Source organism: Carassius carassius, chromosome 6, assembly GCF_963082965.1.
Source record: "Carassius carassius chromosome 6, fCarCar2.1, whole genome shotgun sequence".
Classification (NCBI taxonomy): Eukaryota; Metazoa; Chordata; class Actinopteri; order Cypriniformes; family Cyprinidae; genus Carassius; species Carassius carassius.
This window is the reverse complement of record NC_081760.1, coordinates 32,541,668-32,566,022: the sequence shown is the minus strand read 5'-3', so window position 1 is coordinate 32,566,022 and position 24,355 is coordinate 32,541,668. Positions and strand designations below refer to the sequence as shown.

Genomic DNA, 24,355 nt, shown 5'->3' with positions numbered 1-24,355 from the left:
GTTTTCATATACTGAATATTTTATATTATATATAACAATAAAGATTGTAGTGTACAAATCCACATTTATATTGTATGTATGTTATATAATGCAATAAAGGAAAACAAAGTATTATATTAGATTTTGAATGTGTGTTTCAATCTTTGTTGTTGTCATAATGGTGTAGTGTATATACAGTATGCTATTCTTTTTCATGTGTATATACTCACAAATTCTCATTATTAAAATCAGTGTAAAGACATGATGCCACAAAAATCAGACTAAATCATGCCTGCTCTAAGCCACTGTGCAAATGCATAATGCCTCTGTGCAGTAAATGCATGGAATAAATGCAACTGCTGCACCGCCTTTGAGGCAAAGTACATTTTAAAGAAGACAAACTGAATGTCTAAAACACTTACAAATGTGTTTTGTAATCTTTATCGATTAGGTAGGTCAGCGTCTTACAGGAGGCTGAGAGGAGCGGTGGAACTACTAAACGCCATTGTTTCCAGTCGAAGAGGAGAGGTAATCGGACAGGAAGTCCCACGACTAGATGCAATGTGTGTCTGTATGATGTGTGTGTGTCGTGCGTGGATAGATAACGACACGTCTGTGCAGCAGCCCAGAGACTTTTAGATACCAGTTTCCGACAACATTGTCATATTACATCGCATTAAGCCGACGAGCACGAATCCTCTACGCAGATCCACTGATGACATTTAAGCAGGTAATGCACGCGCTAGATGATGACTGTACTCTTAACCCGATTAATAAGCGTTCTGACTGCTGTTGTTAACGCTGACAGGCGGTTACATGCGTCCATTGCATAATCATGTGTTTTCTCCCTTTATTTGATTGTTTTGCACCTGTATTGAGTGTATGTTTTGGTGTTGTGCACGGGCTCGAGGTTTCCCCTGTGCTGCAGTGGCAGGTGTTCTGCCGAATTTCGACTCCCTGCTAGTATTCGACTGCCCTCCGCGTGCACGCGCATGGCGTCATTTGTTGGTGCTTCAAAATAATTTGAATTTATATTAATTTCATTGTATTTATTATGTAGTTACTACATCCTTATGTGGACAAACATTATTTGTAGAATTTGTTAAAAACTGTGATTTGTTTTATATTTATGATATCCAATTTAACGACGAATACAATTAAATAAATGAATAAAAAAATAATAATAATAAACTCCTGCTCCGTTTGCTCCGTAAAAAAAATTATATATATTTTCCACCCAAGTTGCGCCATAGAACATTTAAGAGAACTAATTGGAAGCTTCATAAGACACCTTTTTTTCACCTGGATTCCAATGTTGAAGGATTTGATGATTTTACTAACCAAATACAATGGAACATTTATTCCCATGTGTAATTTCTGTTAGTGCAGTATAATCCCATGTGTAATCAATTCTGCTTATTTCTGTACATATATTATTCTAGTTTCTGCTGCATATTAATCCCTGCCATAGCATAGCAAATGTAAATCCATTATACAACAATACACCTGCTGAAATTGTTGCACTGCCCAGATCCACCGTATAGGTTCACAAGCACATCACATTCACGCTGGTGATATCTGGCTATGATACAATGGAAAGTGTTTGCAGAGCAGATACAGAGACAGATACAGAGTGTTTGATGAAAAATTGTGACTTAAGCTTCAAAGTCTCTTATGATCGGTCACCTTTATATATCTATATATGATAAACAGATATTTACAAAAATATTGTAAAATGTCATCATTACAATACAAAATAAATATTTTAGGTTTGATGTATTTCAAATGTAATGGTTTCCTGTGATCAAAGCTGAGTTTGCAGCATCATAACTCCAGTCTTCAGTGTCACATGATCCTTCAGAAATCATTCTGATATGCTGATTTGCTGCTCAAAAAAATAAAATAAAAATATCATTATCAATGTTGAAAACAGCTGTGTAGCTTATTTGTGTGGAAATCGTGATACATTTGACTTCCATTATTCTTTGAATAGTACTGTCTTTTATGATAAATTCAGTCTATCAAATATATTTTAATGTATATTAAAAAACTTTCACAAGAAATACTCAATTTTTTGTCTGCAAATAAATACGTTAATTTAAATTATTTGTCAATTCCCAAAGACCCATTACTCAAGTTTTAAAGCTGACATTTCCTCAGTGTGCTCATATTGAACTGATTTTGCATACAGTCCTACACATGGATCCTGTTATTTGCAGCCAAGTAATAGATTACAAAACCTATGGCTCATATGATGCAACTCTGCTCTGAACATTGCAGACATTTTTAAGTTATTCGTCATTAAAAAAAAAAAAAAGTTAAGTATATTCTCACTACATATAACAAACAATGTTTATCCACATAAGAATTAATTAACTACATTAGATACTATTAAATGAAAATGAAAGGGCAACACAAATAAATATTAAATTCATTTTGCCGCACGATTTCAGCAAATGCATGTGTGTGCGGAGGGCTGTCGGATTCTGGCAGGGAGTCGAAATTCAGCACTACACGGGTTTATAGGAACCGCATGTTTCGGGCACTTCATATAGCTCGCTGGTTAGAAACCAATGTTTGACAGCGCACAGAACACCCATTTAAGATTGTCCTCCATTTGCATGAGCTGAAGTTTATCTTGTTCAATCAGCAGTCATGTGCATTTGAATGGCTTTAGAATTGTTGAAGATAAATGGTGTTTATGACTCGTTTGCCGTGTGTCATTCCCGACCTGCGTGCACGTCATTGTGGTGTGATCATGGGGGCTACTAGAGTTCAGATGCAGTGCTGGGCGGTTGCCTTCAGTTTAGTTGATGAGTGGTTTTTACTCATGAACAGTGGTTAATATTTGTCAAGTTTTTGTACTGAACACCTTACTTAAATAATCTTCCAAATCAAGCCACTGTTGTAGCATACTACCTTTATTAATTTTGCCATATTGAAAGTGAAAGTGAAAGAGACGTGACATTCAGCCAAGTATGGTGACCCATACTCAGAATTTGTGCTCTGCATTTAACCCATCCGAAGTGCACACACACAGAGTAGTGAACTCACACACACACTGTGAACACACACCATGAGCAGTGGGCAGCCATTTATGCTGCGGCGCCCGGGGAGCAGTTGGGGGTTCAGTGCCTTTCTCAAGGGCACCGAAGTCGTGGTATTGAAGGTGGAGAGAGAACTGTACATGCACTCCCCCCACCCACAATTCCTGCCAACCCGAGACTCGAACTCACAACCTTTCGATTGCCAGTCCGACTCTCTAACCATTAGGCCACGACTTCCCGAATAGCTGGGTTTTTTGAGCACTAGTAGGCCTGAAATGCTTTTTTGTTCATGCTTTAAGGCATTGAAAGCCTTGTAATGGAAGGCAGCTGATTATACAAAACTCTGTGAACTATATGAAGACATATACTTATAGGTCCAAGCGATTTAACCGTATCATGGAGTCAGGACATCAGTTCAAAAACAAAACGGCATTAGGGGACCTATATTTGTTTATTTGTTATATTGCTGGAATAGAAATAGTATGCTATTCAGCCAGTGTTTCCTACACTACTTGAATGTACAGCAAAACCAGAGTTGCCCGATTCAAGAACCAAACACTCTTCTGCATCATTTCTTAATAGTCAATCAGAAACAAACAGCACAAGTAGTGTAATCTGATTCATTCCAAACAGGTGAAGGTGCGCTCACATTTCTTGTTCGTCGTCGTCATTAACAGTTCTTTCTAATACGTCTAGAAGTCTGTCTAAAAATCGGATAGAACAGTTGAACAAAATGAATTTGCTCACTATAAAGATGTTATTGGATCCGCTCATTTTGACCAGGTTCGATTAGAAAGCACATGTAAATAAAGTTGTTTAGAATAAATGTATAGTTTTTTTTACATTTTAGTACTTTTTGTTTGTGCCAGAACAATGTGTAATTGCTTATCATTGGGAGTATTTTTAAATGGGATATACATTTTTTTTAAATTCTTTTATGTCACAGTATAACCATGACACTGCTCTGTTTCAATCCTTTCTAACCCTACCTTAAATCCGATACAGGTTGTTAATTAAACCTAACACTGTTACTTTGCGCCTGAGGTAGATAACAGCAGCCCAATCCACCATCTTGATTGGTGGCATGTAGTCATATTATTTTTGTCGTCAACTTTATTTTTTGTGATTAGAATGTTGGACAGAGCAGAGGTTTGTAACTGTGACGCCTCGACATTATCCTCTTAACAGCTCCCTGCTTCCTTTGGACAGCAAACAGAGCATTTATCTTCTGGTTTGTAAAAAGGGCTTGACTGACATGCACCATAATGGCTTTGGTTTTGTTTATTTCAGCCACCACAGGAGGTTTTTTTGTGTGTGCTGTGGAGGGGGTTGTTTTGTTTCTTATATGGCCGTTGGTCTGTTTCAGGCTAGTCGGGTCGGGGAGGTTTGAGATATTAAGGAAGTAATGTTTTAGTGCGGGCGATAGAAACCGTATCAATTGATGTCATCAAACACTGTAAGTGGATCAGTGGTGAGAATAATGTGCTGTTATATGCCTTTTTTACGTTAATTTTTAAAGATTATTTGCAATATACTATGTCTGTATTTTAGGAAAGTAACTGAGTTGGAAATCTCCTCACCACAGCAGGATTCATCCAAATGCTGTTGATTTGCTGCTGCATTGATCACAATGTTGGAAAGACCACAAGAGATGAGGTTGTGATTGGGAGGGAAGGAAAACCAGTAATGTTGTGCAGTACAGTAAATAGTGGATTGTACAGTACCGTTAAGTTTTGAGTCTGCAGTGGTTCATTCTTCTGATAATATCTATTTCTCGAGATCGGTGAGCAGACTGTTGAATAAGTTACAGGTTCATCTGTGTAATTTTAACTTAATTTAAAAAAAATCTAGTTTATCATCGAGACGAAGCTGTTATTTATAGTGCATTATGGGATTTGTAGTTCATTATTCAGATGTTTTTTGTTTTTTTTTAGCCAATCGCTGGTTGACTTTCCAAACAGTGCGAGAAGGGTCTGGCTGCAGACTTGCACTTGCACTCTCAGACACTTGTGCTTCCGCTAGCGACCTCACTTGCAGTCTTTATTTGTTTAATTTTGTTCTATTTATTGATAACTTTTTGTTTAAATCTTTCAACATTTTACAACAGTAGCCAGGTGGTGAAGACAAGAAAAAAGAAACTAAATTACAATGTCACTTGCAATCGCTACTTGCTCTCTCCGCTACCTGTGACGTCACTTGCAATCAACACAAATCTTGCGTGTTGCCAATGGAGACAAGACGCTGTGGTGGTGATTAAACGATTAAAACTAAATTAGTAGGCCTACTACTATAATGTACAGGGTCCTGCAAGAAAAAGACAAGACCGGCAAATCCGTGGCCACAGAACAGCAGAATATGAACGCAATGCACAAAGACTTTCGTTAAGCGTTTTCCTCCTGTAGAAAAAAACAAACACTTAATATGGCATAATGTATTAGGATACGTTAAGTTCAATTAAAAGACCAAATTCGATATAGTTATTATTTAATGTACTTACAAGGCTAGCAGATGAACACAATGCAAACGCTTAATGTGGCCTAATAACAGACTAAGATGATAAAGACAATTCAGTAGGCCTAGCCTATATGTCTTGTTGTTGACTCAATGTATATACAGACCAGCAAATATGAATGTGCATTATGAAATGCATTAAGTTATTTTAAAAGGATCAACTCCGTACAGGCAAGCAGACGAGTACAGAACGCAGTGCGTTAAATTCTACATTAAACGTATTCCTCCTATAGAAAATCATTATAAATATTATAAATAAAACACATAATGTAGCTTAATGGACAAAGACAGTGATGTATACGAGTTGTAGACAGTTTATTCGATATGGAAAAATGCTTAACGTGAAACTTTGCGCGTTGCGTTTATTCACCACCACAGCGTCTTGTCTCCATTGGCAACACGCACGATTTGTGTCGATTGCAAGTGTCGCAGGAACAGAGAGTGCAAGTAGCGATTGCAAGTGACATTGTAATTTAGTTTATTTTTTCTTGTCTTCGCCACCTGGCTACTGTTATAAAATGTTGGGAAATTAAAACAAAAAGTAAAAAAAAATTCAATAAAATAAAAAATAAAGACTGCAAGTGATGTCACTAGCGGAAGTGCAAGAGTGGAAGTCTGAGAGTGCAAGTGCAAGTCTGCAGCAAGACCCTCTTGAACAGTGCAGACATTGTAGCCCAGTTGTGGTAAGGAAACCTATTTAGAAAATGTCACCTTTAAAAAATTCTTGCATGGCTGTGGAATTCCTGGAAAGCCCTTTTTGCAGCATTCATTTCAGTTCAGTGATAAGCCACTGTAGCTGGCAAGTTGCCAAAAGTGAGCATATGCATGGTCAGGTAACAAGATAGTTTGTTTGTAAATGCCAGTGTGTGGGTGCTAATTGGCATATGTTGTTGTGCTCGTACAAAGGTTTAGGCCTATGTGTGAGACTCCGGGTGTACGAGGACTGAAAGCACACTGCACTGGCCCACTGAGAATTATTGACCACTGAGTTCCTTATAATGATGGTAATGTTCAGTCTGGCAAAGCTAGAGACCTAAAGCACAATTCCTGCCTGTTGTTAATGTTAATCATTTCTATGCATTTTTGATGAGTTTGTAGAATTTGCTGAGACACAGTAGCAAAGTTAACTGTCATTTTCTATTAAATATGCAAGTCAGTAACAAAGGGGAGCTCTTGTATAAATTGCAGTTGAAAGGATATAAATGTATGTACAGAAGAATATTTATAATAAAGTTTGGGGAAAAGCAAATGTTTCTGGTGGTTGAAATTTGGAATGATAATGTCTTTGTTCTTTCAACGCATAAAAAGTTTTGTGAACTGTTTATTGTTCTGTCAAGAATGTATCAAGTTCCCAGTATTTATAAAAAAAAATTCCACCATTGCATTTCTTTTTAACTAGAGGACAACTTAAAGGAGTAGTTTACCCAAGACTACAACAGTTAAAGTAGTCCTTATTTACTCACCCTCCTGTCATTTCCAACCTGTATGATTGATTTACTTTTCTTCTGTGGACCCAAAATCTGTGGCAGCTGTACTTATGAATCAATATCTTTGTTTGTGTTATAACATGAGGATGAGGAAATGATGACTTAAAATATAATTTTAGGTTGAATTATTGATTTGATTTTGGTTGATTTCACCAGTTGTTTAAATGATTTTTAGAAGTGTTTGTTTATTTGTATGTATATTTAAGATACTGATTAGATTATAGATTTAGACATCTTGACCTCAGCTACAGTTCGGTAAGCTGCTTTGGTCTAATATGGCTCATAATGTATGGGTTTTATGCTACACACCTTATCAGGCGAAGTCTTTAAAAGATATTGAAGAAGGCACTTTAGGACAGGACATTGCACATTCAAGAATGTGTGGACTCTCTGAAAGGGTTTTCCCATTGATTACAGAACAGCAACAAAAGATCAACTCACATCACACAAACTATAATTACCCCTAGTTTCACATTTTGATTCATTGCTGCAACATTTAATATAACTTGCAAGTATGGCTCTTTTGCTCCTTTCTGTCCTCACATTTCCCAGGTGGTCATCACATCAGAAAGGTGATTATTCATAGTCTTCTTTTCTCCAAGTATGGATTTAGGAGCACCAAGGTATTTTCCATGAGTCTTTCATTTGAGAAACCACCATCATTGCACATAAATTGGATGCAGTTATGCTGACCTCTCTGAAATTGGAAGAATTGAGGAATCGGAGTTATAATGCAGGGATCACCTGCATGGTGTAATAAAAGACAGACGAACATAGATGACAGAAGAAATAATGAGATGAAAGAGAGCAACAGAAGCAGAACATGTATAAAATAAAAAAGGAAGCGCTCTAAGGACTCTGTTTTGTGATGTGTAAGCCTGTAGCACATTCTGTTCTCCGTCTGTGCCAGTAATGCAGTTGTGCATTCATGACTTTGGGCTACAACCTGCCTGATCTTCTCTGTCACCACCTCATCTAAACTGGATTTAGGGCCTTTTCGACCTTGGATACCAAGAACGAGTCCAGCATGCTACAGCACCCACTAGTCGCCAAAACCACTACCGAAACATATCATGCCTCCTTGTACAAGATTTTTTAAATGCCAGAGAGGGGCCTTGTCCCTAGAGGCTCCTCCTGGTGGCTAAAGGAAGTCACCACTGTCCTGTCCCACTTAGCTCAATCCTGAAGTTGATGTAAATGCGATGTGACACATCCAGGGTGCTGCTCCATTGTGCTAATCATTGGTAATCTGATCCAGAGGAGATTAGAGGAGAGGAGGGAACACAGGATGCTAACCAGAACTGTTTTGAATTTGGGCCAGCAATTCACGTTGGAGTACAGCATCGGAAAACTCGCTTTTTACATCCGCTGGTGTGTGGTTTTGAGTGGTGCATCCACCTTTATAGGCTCTAGTTTTGATCCTGCTTGCATCATCATAAAAGTGCTCTCCTTCTGTGGGATTAGCTTTAGCATGTGGTTGTAGGCAAAGCGAGACCTGGCGCCTCGTTCAGCTTTTTAAAAGGATTTCTTTGACAAATACTTTCAGGAGCACTTTCTGTACTTTCATTCACCTGTCTCCAAGCTTGTCGAGACCAGAACCACCTGCCCATTTTTGAACGAAGCCAGAGGCGGCTAATTTCATAATTATTCTGCTTTGAAGGCCCATCACCAGAAGCGGAGATGCTGAACCAGGGGGCTGTGATGATCTTCACAGGGATCTGTGGGGCGTTAGTGGTCATGGCAGTGGCCTACTATGCCTACTGGTGAGTCCAGCTAACGGTTATCCAAAGCAACAGTGGATTGGTTAGGCCACCTGCAGCTTATGTAATGGGTTATTGGATGGGACACAGGCAGAGGTCAAAAGAGAGACTCCTTGGCTAAGACTTTAATTTGTTAGTTTGTAGTTATTTGCACACCTGTCATGTTTGAGGGAGTTTGGGCACTATGGTCACACCCTGTTGCTCTGTTGTCTCTAGAACGACTGAAAGGCCACATGGTGTCGTCTTTGTTTATCTGTATATTCTTTTCTTTAAAACTTCTCAGAGTGTCATACAGGCTGATAGCAAATGTGCCTTTTGTGTAAAAACCACCCTTTTGTGGGAAAATTGAATTTCCCCATAAATCAGAAATGGTATCTCATAATAATCTGTTCAGGATTGTACTCCAAAGTGACATCACTTTGAATAGGCCCCGCCCACTACTGGTAACGATACTGTGCAATGTCTTGTGAGCGTGACTGTTGCTGTGTCCAAAACCACTCCCTATCCACTATATAGTGCACTATATCGGGTGTTAGCCATTTTATAGTGCTGTCCGAATTCTGAGTGAACGACTTCATTCCCTACATTCTGCCAGTACTTTTTACCCACAGTTCATTCTGATTTCGAGTGTACAACCGATGTACACTTGCTGAAGCACTATTTCCCACAATCCAATGCGGAGAACCGGCGAGCTGGAAGTGAGAGCGCGAGCGAGCGAGTTTGGATGGGAGATGACGTTTACATCTTTATTATTTCCGTTTTAACGTTTTTTCATACATTATTATATTAAAATGTTATGTAGGCAACGAATCAGTTTATTATTTTACTAATTTACTGAGGTGGCATCGTTGTTAACTTACAAAAATTAGGATAATTTGGTGGATATTTTAAAAATGTTCATTAATCTCAGTAGTGTTTTCGTTCTGATGTAAAATTAACGGTTGCCTGAGGGTGCTCTACAACCATCTTATCTGCTCAAAACGCTGCTTGAGCGAGTGTCAAGATAATACAAATAATGCATAATTATGAACGTGTTTATTTTTTTTCTCAGTATTTTAATAGCATTTAATGATTATAAACATAAGTGTTACAAACAATTTTATTATATACCATTGATGAAACCACAGCTGACGCGGAGGTATGTATAATTGCAATATAAAGTTATTTTGAGTAAATAAATAAATTTTACATTTAAATAAATTTATGCATTTAGCAGACGCTTTTATTCAAAGCGACTTACATTGCATTCAGGCTAACAATTTTCTTCTAACATGTGTTCCCTGGGATTCGAACCCCCAACATTGCTCTTGCTAACATAATGCTCTACCACTTGAAGTACAGGAACATTATATGTATATAATGGCGTATTATTGCGATTAATATTATTTTCTAAAATTAGGTACATGTAATATAAAAAAGTAAAAATATAAAAGTACATATGACAATGTTTTTGCAACAGTTTTTTTTTTTAAGTTAAAGCTAATTTCACACAGAGCACACAGTGAATATGACGGGAATACGACATAGCGGCCAACTGGATATAGTGCATCATAGTTTGAAATCAAGGATTTAAAGTTTGTCAGTTGTGCAGACCATTGAACAGGCTACAAATGAACATATCGAAATATCGACCTTGTCGAAATGTTACTAAATTTCTAGGTGTCTGTATTGCAAATGGTTTGGTGGAGAAAGCGGCATGTACTATGAAGTGTGTCTTAGCCTCTTTCACACAGAGATTCTGGAAAATATTCGGATATTGTGTCCCTCGATTTGTACCGGGATTGTTTGATTTTGGTTCATTCACACTGTCAATGATTTTCCGGAATCCGCGTGCATTCACACACACCCCATAAAGACACATGACATTATGATGTGACCTGTAATGTGAAAAGCTTTCTACTAAGCTGTCGAACAACCTCCGCTTTAGAGCAGATAGTGAGGAGCTCACTGATCAATGCTTCATTTCAGTTTGCACAGACTTTTTTTTTTCTTTGTAAATGTTTATCTGCCTTCAAAACACCCAGTAAAAGAGTCGCACAATAACATGCGTCATCCGTCCGACACACCATTGGCCCTGCCTTTTGTTCACACAGAGCTCGTTCCAGGACTGATCCCAGCAATGTTACCAGGTCCCCATCCAGGGATCGATCCTGGGACGAGTTTGCGTTCACACAGAAGGCACTGTGGCAATTGTCCAGGATCAACACGTGGTGTGAAAGAGGCTTTAGTGTATTAGTCTACTGTTGCTCATATAGTTGTTGAGAAACAATATCTTGTTGGCTGAGAAAGTACTCTGCTCTAGCAAGTTGATCAGGTGATCTTTCATAAATCATATACACACTCCACCCTCAGCCCTCACACACCTAGTGCAACACACACAACGCTGTTACGAAGGTTTTTGGCATTTAGAGCACTTTGCCATTCTCTTGATCTCAAACACACACAAAAACACACTTTGGTAGGCTTCCAAAGTTTACATAAGTTTGTGCAGTAATAAATAGCAGCACAGAGTTCAACTCTTTCCATTCGCACCTTCTGTATTTTTTCTGCACTCAGATGGTTTTCGTGTGAGGTGTTTGTGTTTGGTTTGTCTCGGGCTGATGTGTTGGTGCAGGAACCAAAGCTTTGTAGGTATACATTTTTACTCGCTGCCCACAAGTTAACATGATTGTTTTGTGTTTGTTTGAAAAGGAACGTAGATTTGGCATAGTGTTGTCACGGTACCAAAATTTCAGTATTCGGTACCGATACCAGTGAAAATCCACGCTTCTCGGTACAAATTTCGGTACCAAAGCAAAACACAAAAATATGCTAATTTAAAAAAAATTACTTTTTAGCACTAAAAATAAAACCAATGCCATTCCTTATACTTATTGACAATTGTGTTTAAAGTTTTTCTACAAGTTATATAATTATGAAAAACAGTAAACAAGTTTCACCCAAATTTAATTTGTCTTTTAATTTATGAAATTTAAACACATTTTATTTTTTGTAAATAAAGTGGATTTGCTATTAAAATTAAAACATGGAAGAAATATTGTGATTTATTTCTTTAAAAAATAAAGTTTTATAAATTTTTTCAACAGTAGTAGCAGTATCACATACATTTTACTAAATAATAGTAATATTTCTAGCACAGTGCCTTTATGTAAAAATTAACTTTTAGGCCTAATGAATGCATATTTGTCATTTTAGCTGAACTTAAGACTGGTGGTGATGCTTAAGATATTTTTGGTCATTGAGGGTTTCTGTAAAAAAAAATAGTAATAGATCATATTAATTATTATTAAAAGATAATACTACTACTAATTCTACTATCATACTAATGTATATACAATGCACTATGAATTGATGAGCTGCTGGGTTCATGAATATTAATCACGTTGTCTGCGTTCGGTCAAACTGATTTGCTGAAATCAAAACAGGGACGGTACTAGATCAGCGCCAGCCAATGAAATTGCCATTTGCGCATTAGCTCCGCCCACTACCGGAGAAACCGGTATGTCTTCTGCTTGTTCGAAAAATATGAATAGTTCTAAATGAACTCCATTATTTTGACCGGAGAAGACAACAAAGAATAGTTTACATATAGCGTGTCGATTCAGCGTGGTAAGACTCTCGCTCTCTCTCTCTTTGCATGTGTGAGAAACAGCGCTATCAGTAAAGCGACGGTGAGTCGTGCGCCTTCACAGAGTTTACAGAGCATCAAATACAGGTGCACTGTGCGTCCACTGAGATGAACTGAAAAGTTCAGATCGCTTGATGGAGAGAGAACTCTGAAGCTCAGATGCTGAAATTAATGCAAGAGTCATGCGCTTCAGTCTATGTAGTAAACAAACCCGCTCGTCTCTGCCATTCATTAATTCACACAGAGACGCGCAGAACACGGATTCATATTTCAAACAACTTTTGCGGCTTAACATTTACAGATACTGGTCCATATGGACATTTGATTTGATTAATTTATGCTAACTTTAACAAATTCCATGACTGTCCATATTAAAATGTAAGTTTCATTTTCATGACTGGATTTTGAGATTCCGTCCTCGTTTTCTGCTTCGCGGAAATCATAGTGCTGAACTGGGTTTGAACGGGGCCTCGGTACTACCGGTACTTAAAGAAACCTGGTACCGTTACATTTAAAATTTTTTAGCACCGACTTGGTACCGAAGTACCGGGTCTTTTGACAACACTAATTTGGCAGATTGAGTTCAGAATCATTGTTTATTATTGTAAGGCATCGTTCTGATTAGATCTCAAAACTCTTCTAATCCACCATCAACATTTCGCTAGCTGCTCGCTCAACAGGGATTTTTACATATAACAGCAGGTGTCTGATTATGCTGGCCTGAATGTATGGGGCGTTGGGCTGAATTAGTGTTTTACACTTTGAGATGATGTGAGTTATTGTTTTAGGATGGTTGACTTAACTGAACTCTGTTGACACATACTAACATAGAAAATTATCGTATTGATGTGGTCAGAGTCAGACGGGGCTCCTGCAGGTTACGAGATGGCCAGGTGAAGTAGTCGTGTTAGGCAACTTCATCCTGAGTATCAGATAAACCTGCAAGGAAGCATGGGGTTCAGTCCTCTCTTTTCATTTGGTTAAGCAGTGCTTTAAAAGATTATTTGGCAAATAAATTTGCTGAAGCACTCTTTTTTTTTTTAGAGTATTAATCCAGTCTTTTGCTTGCAATTGTTGTGTTGTTATCGGATTAAGTGGTGCTGGGAGATTAAAGCTTGATAAGCTTTCAAAATCGTTTTGAAACCAGAGACCTTCAGATCCAATGAGAGCGTTTGTGTAATATTGTTTTTTTTTTCAGAGTGGGATTTTTGTACATGACAAGTCACGTTGAGATGCTGCCTGCCATATAATAATGGAGTGAGAGATACAGTTGGGCAAAAGGGGTTGCATAAATGAGGCAGTCAGTGCATGCTAGAGAGTGAAATCGGAGGAGGTGTTTGGAGTTCCTCCAAGTGGGTGAGAGGGTGTGTGTTTGTGCAGTTCTTGCTGGTGCATATGGAGTTTTTGGTGCCCAAGGGCTTGTGGTCATGAACTTTCGCCTACTTTACAGTGGATTTTCATATCTTGGAACAGGATGTGGATGTAAAAATAAACAGGACTTAATGTATTTTGGTGACGGTTGCATTCACGGCTGGTCTGCCATGGATTCTCTAAATGTGCTCGGTCTCATTTTCTCTCAGGTCGGTGGTACTAAGTGAAGGGCCGTGTAAAAGAGGATTGTAGAGACAAACCCGCTGTGGTGAGTAAACATCCATTCATGTCCGTATTGATCTCAGGATAACAGAGATGATTATACTTTATAACAAGTTAAACACGAGTTTGAGAGGACAACAGTGGATTGACTGATGCAAATTCCATGATTCTCGGTCAAATGTTACCAATAATATATAGATCAGCACTTATATTTGTGTGTTTGTATTCATATGTATTCATATCAGAATGATTGAAAATTTGATGTTGCGTTTACATGTTAATTAATTTTGAGAAACTGACACAGTGAGTAGCTATGTTGTGTATTTTTGCTTGGTCAACTAAGTAGTTTAGTTATGAATATATGAATATTTTTTATGGATATGTAAATATATATACATTTATAAATATTACTTTTTAAGAATAGTCTGATCTATCCATATACATTTTGTTGGGGGGAAAACAATATTACAACAATATATGTTTTTCAAAAATGTACAACAAACCATGTTTGGTGTCGTCTCTGTCTCTCTTGTCTTCCAGCAGTGTGTGTGGGGGGGTGAGTGTGTGTGTGTGTGTGTGTGTGTGGAAGGGGCTCTCAGTCATGGGTGTGGTGGCGTGGCTGAAGAGCCTGTTCATACTGCAGCTCTTGATTGGCTTCGTGTTTGTGGTGAGCGGCCTCATTATCAACTTCACCCAGCTGTGTACCTGTGTGCTGTGGCCCTTCAACAAACAGCTGTACCGCAAGATCAACACCAGACTCGCCTACTCGCTATGGAGCCGTGAGTCACTGTTTTGTCTCAGCTCAGTGTTTTTACAGACCTGTATAGCAAGTACATTTGTGTTTACCTAGTTAATGAGAACATTTTAGGTGCTCTTAAGTGCATTCGTTCCAGAGCCGGGTACCTATTACTGTAATATATAAAGCATTTGTGAATGGATATCACTTAATGTTTTTTAAAATGTCTTTAATTTAGTCTTTATTTCTGTGCCCCCTGGGAGTTCGATCCCACGGGATTGAAAACGTTCAGTGACGTCACATAACTGTCAGATTCAAGCTGTGCTTTCACGCTTTGGCTGGCATTGAGCCCCGAGATGGACGAGCTCAGCATTTGTCATGTAATCACAGCTATGCAGTTTTTCAGACATTTAAATAAACATAAGTACTAGTAAAACAATACATTTAGACTTTGAAAAATACACACTGATGTATATGGAGGCAGCAATAAAAATCCATTCAAATATATTTTGTCCACGTGTTTTATTCATATTATATAAACAATGTATTATCCTCCCATTTCACTGGCCTCTTACTTGCATGTGTTTTGGGATTGGGAGAAATGTATTTGCATTTACATTTGTTCATTTAGCAGAAGCTTTTATCTGGAGCAATTTATAGATGAGAATTGGCTACAATTTGCATGGCGGTTGTCACAATATAGATCATTCTATTGCACCTGGCATCATAACACCTGCTTGACACACTTTTCTACTGCTTTCTTAACAGAGTTGGTGATGCTGTTAGAGTGGTGGTCTGGCACCGAGTGCACACTCTACACCGATCAGGCCACGGTGGATAAGTTTGGTAAAGAGCACGTCATCATCATCCTCAATCACAACTATGAGATCGACTTTCTGTGTGGCTGGACCATGTGTGAGAGATACGGCGTACTGGGGGTGAGTCCTGACAAGCAGTGAAGACGACGTAGTGAAGTGGGAAGTTGTGAAGGATGGTGTTAGCTTTGAGGGGTGACGGTCTTCGTGTAGGCCTGTATCTCAACTTTGTGAGCTGAATCACTCTCGACTTGCATCCAAACTAAAGTGGATGCTGATGAATGTGTGACTAGCTTCTTTGATGTGGTTCCTTCAACAGAAAAGTGTGTATTCTGCACACAATTTCATTTGCATATTAGAATGTGGCTATGATACTATTGTGAAGAACAAAAATCATGTCACACATTGACATTGGGTGAAATATTTTTTATTATGTGGAGTTGTTTCCCATCAGTACTTGCATGCAGTGAAACTAGTATTGAGATTGAAGTTCATCACAGTATCTTTTGGAATTTCATTTGGCTGAAAATACATTCATGAAAGAGCATAATTCTGCTATTTACAATATGAGACATCTGTGATGGCCAGGTTATACTTTGTGCAGTGCCATTTTATTATATAAGTGTGTGTGTGTGTGTATGTATTCTGTATTTATTAATATTTTGAAATGCCTATTTTATTTTTTGTTTTAATCAAAGTACCTAGGCACATAATAAATGTCCTAAATTCATTATAATTGTAAATATTTCTATTCTAAATTCTAAATATTCTAAATCTCTTTTTTTGAATTCAAGATTTATTTATTTTTATTAACTTTCAAATAAAAAACTTTTGAAACTTTTGTATTCAAATAAATATTTATTTCAGTTAGTTGCCAAGGTAGCATTTAACATTTTTATTTAAACTTTGTTTTTGTTTATAATTGTATTTTATTTAACTGAACTACAATGCTTTTTAGTAGTTTAAGTTAGCATTAGCAGAAGCTGCAGTCATCATCCATTTTGTTCTGTGTTTAGAAATCGTACTCATCATGAGGATCAATCCCAAGAGATCAGTTAGACTTTTCTCTCTTGGATGAGTTCTAATTTTGGATTTGTTTTGATTGAGTGGCTGATTTGAATTCTTCTCTATCCTCTCTACCTTCATCTCTGATTCCTTTCTTGCATTTTCTATCCACCCTTTAATTATTTTTATTTTTATTTTATTTTTTCTCATCCAGAGTTCTAAGGTTCTGGCTAAACACGAACTGCTGAAAGTTCCTCTGATCGGCTGGACGTGGTACTTCTTGGAAATCGTTTTCTGTAAGCGGAAGTGGGAGGAGGACAGAGAAACTGTCTTCAGTGGGCTGAACCGTCTCCGAGATTACCCAGAATACATGTGGGTGAGTACACTGAGCGATAAGGATGCTCTAATGACCTGATAATTAAGCAGAGCTTTATGATTGACTTAAGCCTTTTCTCTTTACCACGGTGATGTGTACGGAGTATGCAATCAAATGTAGGGCCAACCACAACCTCAAATTGACCAAATCTCTAAACCCATGCAAATGTTCTTTAAGGGTTCAGAACAATTTAATTTGTGATAGGCAGTGTTTGGTTAACCAGTACTTCAGTCTTTTTCCTTTTTGTGTGCTTGTATTAAATGTTTTCAATTGTAGTTTTTGGTGAATATGTTTTTACACTTTGAAAGCATACGATGTTGCAGTTCCTAATAAAATTACTTAAACTCAATTCGCATTTGGAGCTTGGTGTTACTTTTGTCCTGTGCTTGGGCATTATATGCACATAAACTGCAAACCAAGGCACAGAGACTGTAAAAAATAAAAAAATAATAATGAAATGGAAGTCACAAAAAAGTGTGAATGCAAAGCAAACTTTTCCCCATACTCAGTTTACAAGAAAACAGTTTTCTCTTCTTTTTTTTTAAGATTGCAAAAACACCATATTGTAATAATTTCTGACCTTGCACTATAACCTGTAGTAAAGCACAATTACAGAGGCGGAAGTTTCCGTTGGCAGGGATTATGAAGAGATAGGATTAATGTGTTTATCACCGACCCGGGAGTTAACATCCTCTGGTGTGTGTGTGTGTTTTTGGCAGTTCCTGCTGTACTGTGAAGGAACAAGATTTACAGAAAAGAAACATGAGATAAGCATGCAGGTCGCTGAAAGTAAGGGCCTTCCAAAACTGAAGTACCACCTGCTGCCCCGCACCAAAGGATTCACCACTACACTGCAATGCCTCAAGGGAACAGGTCAGATGAACGTTTCCACACACTCCATCACTGTCACAGAGCTGCTGTTTATACAGTGCTGCTGTGTGTTACCCTGTTAAGAATCAAACATTGCTTCCTGGGTGGGTGGTCCTGAATGGACCGGAGTCAAGAAAATACAAATGGTCTTAGTGTCTCAAAGGAACATGTCCAAACCCATAAACTGACCCCTTTCTTGATGCTTTTTATGGATTTCCTCCTGACCGGTGTCTAATAATAATGTCTAAGTATGAGTGAGTGACCCTAGACAGAGTGCAGTTATCTGTAACGTGATGCTGCTGGCCCATATGGTGATAACTAATGTTTTTCCTAGAATTTGCATGACCCCAGAATACTCTTGACACCTCTTTGGTTGAGAGGCTCTTCTGTATGTCACCTGCTATCTGCATCTGAATATAGGCTGAGAGTTTACACTATTTTTAGGTATGCACTACCGGTCAAAAGTTTGGGGTTGGTAAAATATATATATCTTTCCATATCTATATCTATATATATCTCTATATATATATATATAGATATAGATATAGATATATAGATATATAGATATAGATAGATATATATATATAGATAGATATATATATAGATATAGATATAGATAGATATATATATATATAGATATAGATAGATAGATATATAGATATATATATAGATAGATATATATACCTATATATATATATACCTTTTTTTAAGGTATGAAATGATATGATTTCATCTAAATACATGTCACAATATGATGCTTACTACAATTATTTAAGTGTGTGATGCATATCTAGTAGTGTGACTCTGTTCTGTGATGCTTTATAATTCACCAGTAATTACTTTTATAGGACATCACTTACTGATTGCTTGTTTGTTTCACAATTGTTCTTTCCCCTAACGAGGTGACTGAAATGGACTCGAGTACCTGATTTGACTGCAGATCATGCCATCATGAATGTGTGTAGTCATGCTGCACTGCTTTCCATCATCCTGATGTTCATGCCAATTATGTTCAATTCTTACTCTATTGAGATTTTTCCTCTCTTATGCTGCCATGAATGATATCTGCTGCTCTGAATCTCTAATTACATTAGAAACATTATTTAATTTAGGAGTTCTCCTAAAAAATGGTCATTATTTTCAACCCGGTTTGACTGACTGACTTTGTTCCTTGGAACACAAAAGAAGATATTTTTAAGAATGTATCGGTCTCTCTTGTCCATTCAATGACTGAAGTTCTCAAGCTAAAAAAGGGTGCCAAAGCTATGAAAAAGTGGTCCGTGCTACTCATTCACTTGATTTACAATATTTAAATGATTATGGCTTTGTGTGGGGAAAAGACTGAATATTAAAAAAAGAGAGACTCAAAAATGGAAGTTCTTTCATCATATACACTGTATCTTTGGAACATTCAAACGTTCCATTTTGTGACTTCAAAATGTATTCGTTCTGTTTCAATAGTGGAAGCTGTGTACGATGTCACGCTGAACTTCAAAGACAAGCAGAACCCGACCCTGCTGGGCATTGTTAACGGCAAGAAATACAAAGCCGACATGAGCATCAGGTGAGTCACAGCTGAAGTTCACTAGATTTTAATTTAGTTTAATAGACTAGCTGCTTTACTTCCAAAATCTGACATGAGGTTTAAATTGAAGGTGGATGTATTATGATAAATGACTATGAGTGTCCAGGTTTTGTGTTTTACTGCTGACCTGAGATCTCCTTAAATATTTGGATTAAGGTTGTAACTAAGAAGCTCTGTACATTGCTAAGTTCCAGCACCCTCTATTGGAGTCTATCTTGTGCTGCTCTGACCCCTCACTGTTCTGTTGGCAGGCGCTTCCCTGTGGAGGAGATTCCTGATGATGAAAAGGAGTGTGCTAACTGGTTACATAAACTCTACCAAGAAAAGGTATAAAGCTCAGGCTTTAGATGAACCGGCCTTTTTAAGTTTAATTTCTTTATTTGAACTTTTATTTCTGATTTATTGGATTGATGTGTGCTGCAATTTATCCCACATTTCTGTCTTTCAAGGATGTGTTACAAGAACACTATGAAAAGGAGGGCTGTTACCCTGGCCCCACCATCAAAACCAAACGTCGAGTTTGGACACTGCTGAACTTCCTGTTTTGGGCTACTCTCCTGCTTTCTCCGCTTATTAACTTCGCCTGGGACGTCTTTGTCAGTGGCTCTCCCCTCCTCATCATTGGCTTCAGCATCTTCCTCATTGTCGGTCAGTGGATGTTTTCTCAGCCATAGTGGTTTGAAGTTTTTGTAGCTTATTCATAAAAAGCCCATGAATTGTAGATTTAAATAATGTTATGTTATGTTAAAGGGATACTCCATCCCAAAATGGAAATTTTGTCATTATTCACTTACCCCCATGTCGTTCCAAAACCGTAAAAGCTTTGTTCCTCTTCAGAACACAATTTAAGATATTTTGGATAAAAACCGGGAGGCTTGAGACTTTTACTGCCAAATAAATAAAACTGTCAAGTTCCAGGAAAGTATGAAAGGCATCATCAGAATAGTCCATCTGCCATCAGTGATTCAACCGTAACGTTATGAAGTGACAAGAATACTTTTTGTACACGAAGAAAACTAAAATAACGAGTTTATTCAACAATTCCTCTCCTCTGTGTTTCTTCAAATCAGCGTAGTGCCATTTTTGCAAATCTGAGCTGTACGTAGATGGCGTGTATTTACGCTTTGGTTTGAAAGCAAGCAATGCATCGGCGCAGCGCAGAGCGCTGAAGTGAGGTGAGCTAATCATAGGCTAAAGACCCAGGTAAATAATGATTTGATCTTTTCTGTTTCTTATAGCGTTATAGTTTTCTATTGTTTTAGTGTGATCAATGTTTGTGTAAGTACTAGATGTGTTAGGGAAGTAACACGTAACATTTTAATTACATTTTGCAAAAATTAACTAAAAGACTCGAAAAAAAGATTTGTTAATTTTGCTAAACGAGACTCAAAGGACCGAGTCACTAAAATGATCCGAACTTCCCATCACTACTGCTGGAGGCTGGGTGTAGATTAATGTAAATGTGTCACGATGCTCGAGCCTATCCCTTAAACAAAACAACAATTAAATGAAAAGGTGTAGGCAATCTAGGAGTGAGACGGACACCAATGGTCAGAATAGTAAAGACAAAAGAATAGTGATTAGCAGCAGTTCAGAGTCAAGTATCATGTTTGCAATACAAAAGAACCATTCCATAATCAGTCCTTTACGGGAAGTGTGAATGTCTTATAGTCTGAAAACTTTAGCATGATGTGGGAAAAAAATATTGGAGTGAGTTTGTTACTTTATTTTATTAGTGTTCATTTATTTTATTAAACTGGATAAATTGTTAAATCTTTTTATATTTTATGTGGTGTCATAATTTACTTTTGATAAAAACAAAGGTTTATTATTGTATGGTCGTTTGTCATTTCATTTACTGTATACCCTTTAAATTTGCTTATTGAAAGAACAACAGCAGCAACAGTATGGTGTAACATTTATTTGAAACATGTATTTAGTAAGCTACTTGCTACCTTATATCTTTACTCTTTCCTTTCATTCTTTTCATGGCTTTGGAAAACTGTCTCGTATGTTTCTCTGCCTAGCTTTTTGCATAATCTCGGGTTGTCGACACCAAGCTTCATTGTAATTTCTCTAGGAATTAAATACTTTCTCTGAATCTTTAAAGACTATCCGCGAGCGATCGTACTATATTTGTGCAGCTCAGCTATTCGACACTCCAGTGTATTCAGGAGATGTTGATTTACTGTTGGACCTCTGCAGAATGAGGAACACACAGAGAAAATAAATGCCCATCAGAGAAGGTGATGTTTCAGAAAACACCCACCAAATGCATAATCGCCACGGACCAATGAAAGCTCAAAGGTGTTTAGGAGCCAAAGCAAAGTCCCCCAGAAAGCTTGCATTGGTGAGCTGTTTGGAACTACCGAAATGACCTCAAAACACACTTCTTTTCGGCCTGTTTTTGTTCTATATGACAAAATCTATATGACCCTATTCTTGGATTTCATATACCAGGGCCTTTACTAGTTTGTAAGTGGTGTAGAAAGATCCCAATAAAATGCTATCTAGAATGTCCCTTTTCTTTAAATTATAAATATTGTTTGCCTTGTCTAGCAATAATCAAGATTCATCTGTGTGTCCTTAGCTGTCTTGATGATTGCCCTATTATTGTTTTTCTTCTCAAAGCCATTCCTTAATTGGGTGGTTTTGCCATGTTTAACTATGGCACAAACTAAAAACTATTTACCACTAAAAGTAATAACCTTCAGTGTGCACCAAAACATGAAAGTAATCTGCAAGTCTATGAGGTAAAATTACATACTGTAAAGGAACAAAAGATTAAAACATAAATAGAGAGATATGAGATAAGGATACTGAGTTGATTTCACTAGCTTATTGTTCTGTCACCGTTTCTCTCTCCGCAGCTTCTGTAGCAGTTCGTCGGCTCATCGGTGTAACCGAAGTGAAGAAGACCGGATCCAGCTACGGCAACATAGAGGCCAAGAAGGAGAACTAAACATTTTCACCAAGTCAACACCGTGTGGCCACTATAACGCTCACCCTGCAGTCCAGCCTCAGGCCCAGAGCTGCCCTGTGTGCAGTTAGCCTTCTTACAAAAAAAAAGCAATAAAAAAAAAAACAAATTAAATAAAAAAATTCTCAGCATTGGGAGGTGTATATGGATAAAACTATAGATTTAACTTAATACGCTAGTCTATAAAACATTATGATAATTTTTATGAACCAACTAAATGGGAAATAGAGGAGAAGAAACACTCGTCAGCTGTGGATCGATGACGAAACGCTGAATCGATGAACTAGAGAGACTAACCACTGGTACTAATCAACCTGTCAGTGACTTGTCCCTCCTACTTAGCCCCGCCCTTTAACATCATAAGACCCACCCATTTCCCAAACAAGCCCACTTGTTGTCATAGTTCTTCATTCTTATTTATCATCTCTGGAAGTGCTTTGTAACACTCCATTCTCTGCATCTACAAAATAAGTAACATTCCTCTTTGGATCTTCACCCAGAGCCACACAAGAGTCACTTAAACTGGTTTTCTACGATCAGAATTTCACTCCACGGCAGAGCATGCTGCAGTTGAGGAAGACAAACAGCCCATCCGATCAGCGATGAGGTTCACAACACGGTCCCCACCCAACAAATGAACTGTTGTTGATCTTTGGTCTGTTGCAGCTGGAGTGATGTGGTGAAAACTGTTCAGTGTGGCCAACGTGACGGTAATTGAAATGGATCGAGCAGGATTTCTAAGGAAAAGCATGTCTTCTGTAACTTTACTCCCATTTTTGAGACCTTTTTCGCAGTTACCCACTATGTCGCCATTGTGTTATTGGCTGTGCTGAATAAGCGATACGTGTTTTCTACCAATTCACCTAGAGCATCTCTTTAGTCAGTCTGCAGTTTTGTCAAACAAATTGAAAGCCCATGGACCATGATTCAGTTGGCCAACCTCTCTAGCCATGTGTAACTAATGAAATAAAGGCGCTGAAGTGTGAGATTCTGATAGTAGCTGAATGAACAAGAACTAAACTATCAGTTCTGTAAATAAAGAAAGAGTGTGAAACCTGTTTAGTGTGAACTAAAGACACTAATGGTTTGTAAATAAACTCTAGAAGATTTTTCTCGACCCAAATCCATCTGTATTCACAACACCTTTGCACTTCATTTAAATGTATCTCTCAATATTTGTCACCCACTGTTTTTAATGTGCAACTTGGTACTCTTTTATGGTGAAACAGGAAACGACCCACGCAAGCCTTGACAGAACAGTGCGGCTTCGTTTGGTGTGCACTTGCAGTCCCGTGTGGTTTTGATTTCTGAACCTTGTGCAGGTTTGCTGACCCTCAAATCATGTTTAGATCACAGAAACTTTTCATCAGAAAGAGCTTCAGATGCAGTGACATGGGTTTGGAAGATCTGTGGAAGATCTGCATGACACGAGTGTAGCAGCTGTGAGGTTCATAACTTGGGTCAAAGACCATTAAGCTAAAATATCATCGTAAAAGGTTTACTTTTTACCATAACCTGGTTGAATGAATATTAATTGATCAGTTGCACAAAAAAAGCAGTGGTTCCCACATTAAAATTTATTTTTTGGAGAGAATACTGTTGAAAGAAAAAATCCATGTAATGTATTGGTGACATTTCAGAGTCTGATCTGGGATTGGCTGATCTCTGAGCCAAGATCAGTTCTTGTACTCTAATGCTGTTATGATACATCACACCTCTTTTTGAGCCGGAATTCCCACTGCTTTTAATAAATGTTGCTGCTGTATACCGTAGTATAGGACTGACACGATTGAGTTATTAGAGCACAGACCCAGTGGTGGGCTTTGGAACAGATGCTAAATGTTATTGAGAGTGTGTCTGACTTGCTTTCAAGTACAAAAAGCAGTATGGTAATGAAAACGGAGTAGAACTGAAAATTTAGTCTTTTAAAATCACAACTTTTTGTGTTTCATATCAATTAAAAAGCTCCGTGTATGATTGGAA

General features: G+C 37.8%; 1 protein-coding gene across 7 annotated transcripts; it reads left to right on the top strand.

Moving 5' to 3' along the window:
- Positions 1 to 546: 546 nt before the first annotated feature.
- agpat3 (1-acylglycerol-3-phosphate O-acyltransferase 3) lies at positions 547 to 24,355 on the top strand. Of its 7 annotated transcripts, none has more exons than XM_059552722.1 (10): positions 547 to 709; positions 13,993 to 14,048; positions 14,549 to 14,784; positions 15,510 to 15,679; positions 16,776 to 16,937; positions 17,657 to 17,810; positions 19,269 to 19,371; positions 19,644 to 19,719; positions 19,842 to 20,040; positions 22,263 to 24,355. In XM_059552722.1, the coding sequence occupies exons 3-10, from the start codon at positions 14,607 to 14,609 to the stop codon at positions 22,352 to 22,354; spliced, it is 1,134 nt and encodes a 377-aa protein (XP_059408705.1). In that variant the 5' UTR covers positions 547 to 709; positions 13,993 to 14,048; positions 14,549 to 14,606; the 3' UTR covers positions 22,355 to 24,355. The 7 variants fall into 7 exon arrangements, with proteins under 7 accessions (XP_059408705.1, XP_059408703.1, XP_059408701.1 ...); XM_059552720.1 differs by having other exon boundaries at positions 13,993 to 14,051; XM_059552718.1 differs by having other exon boundaries at positions 13,993 to 14,051; positions 14,546 to 14,784.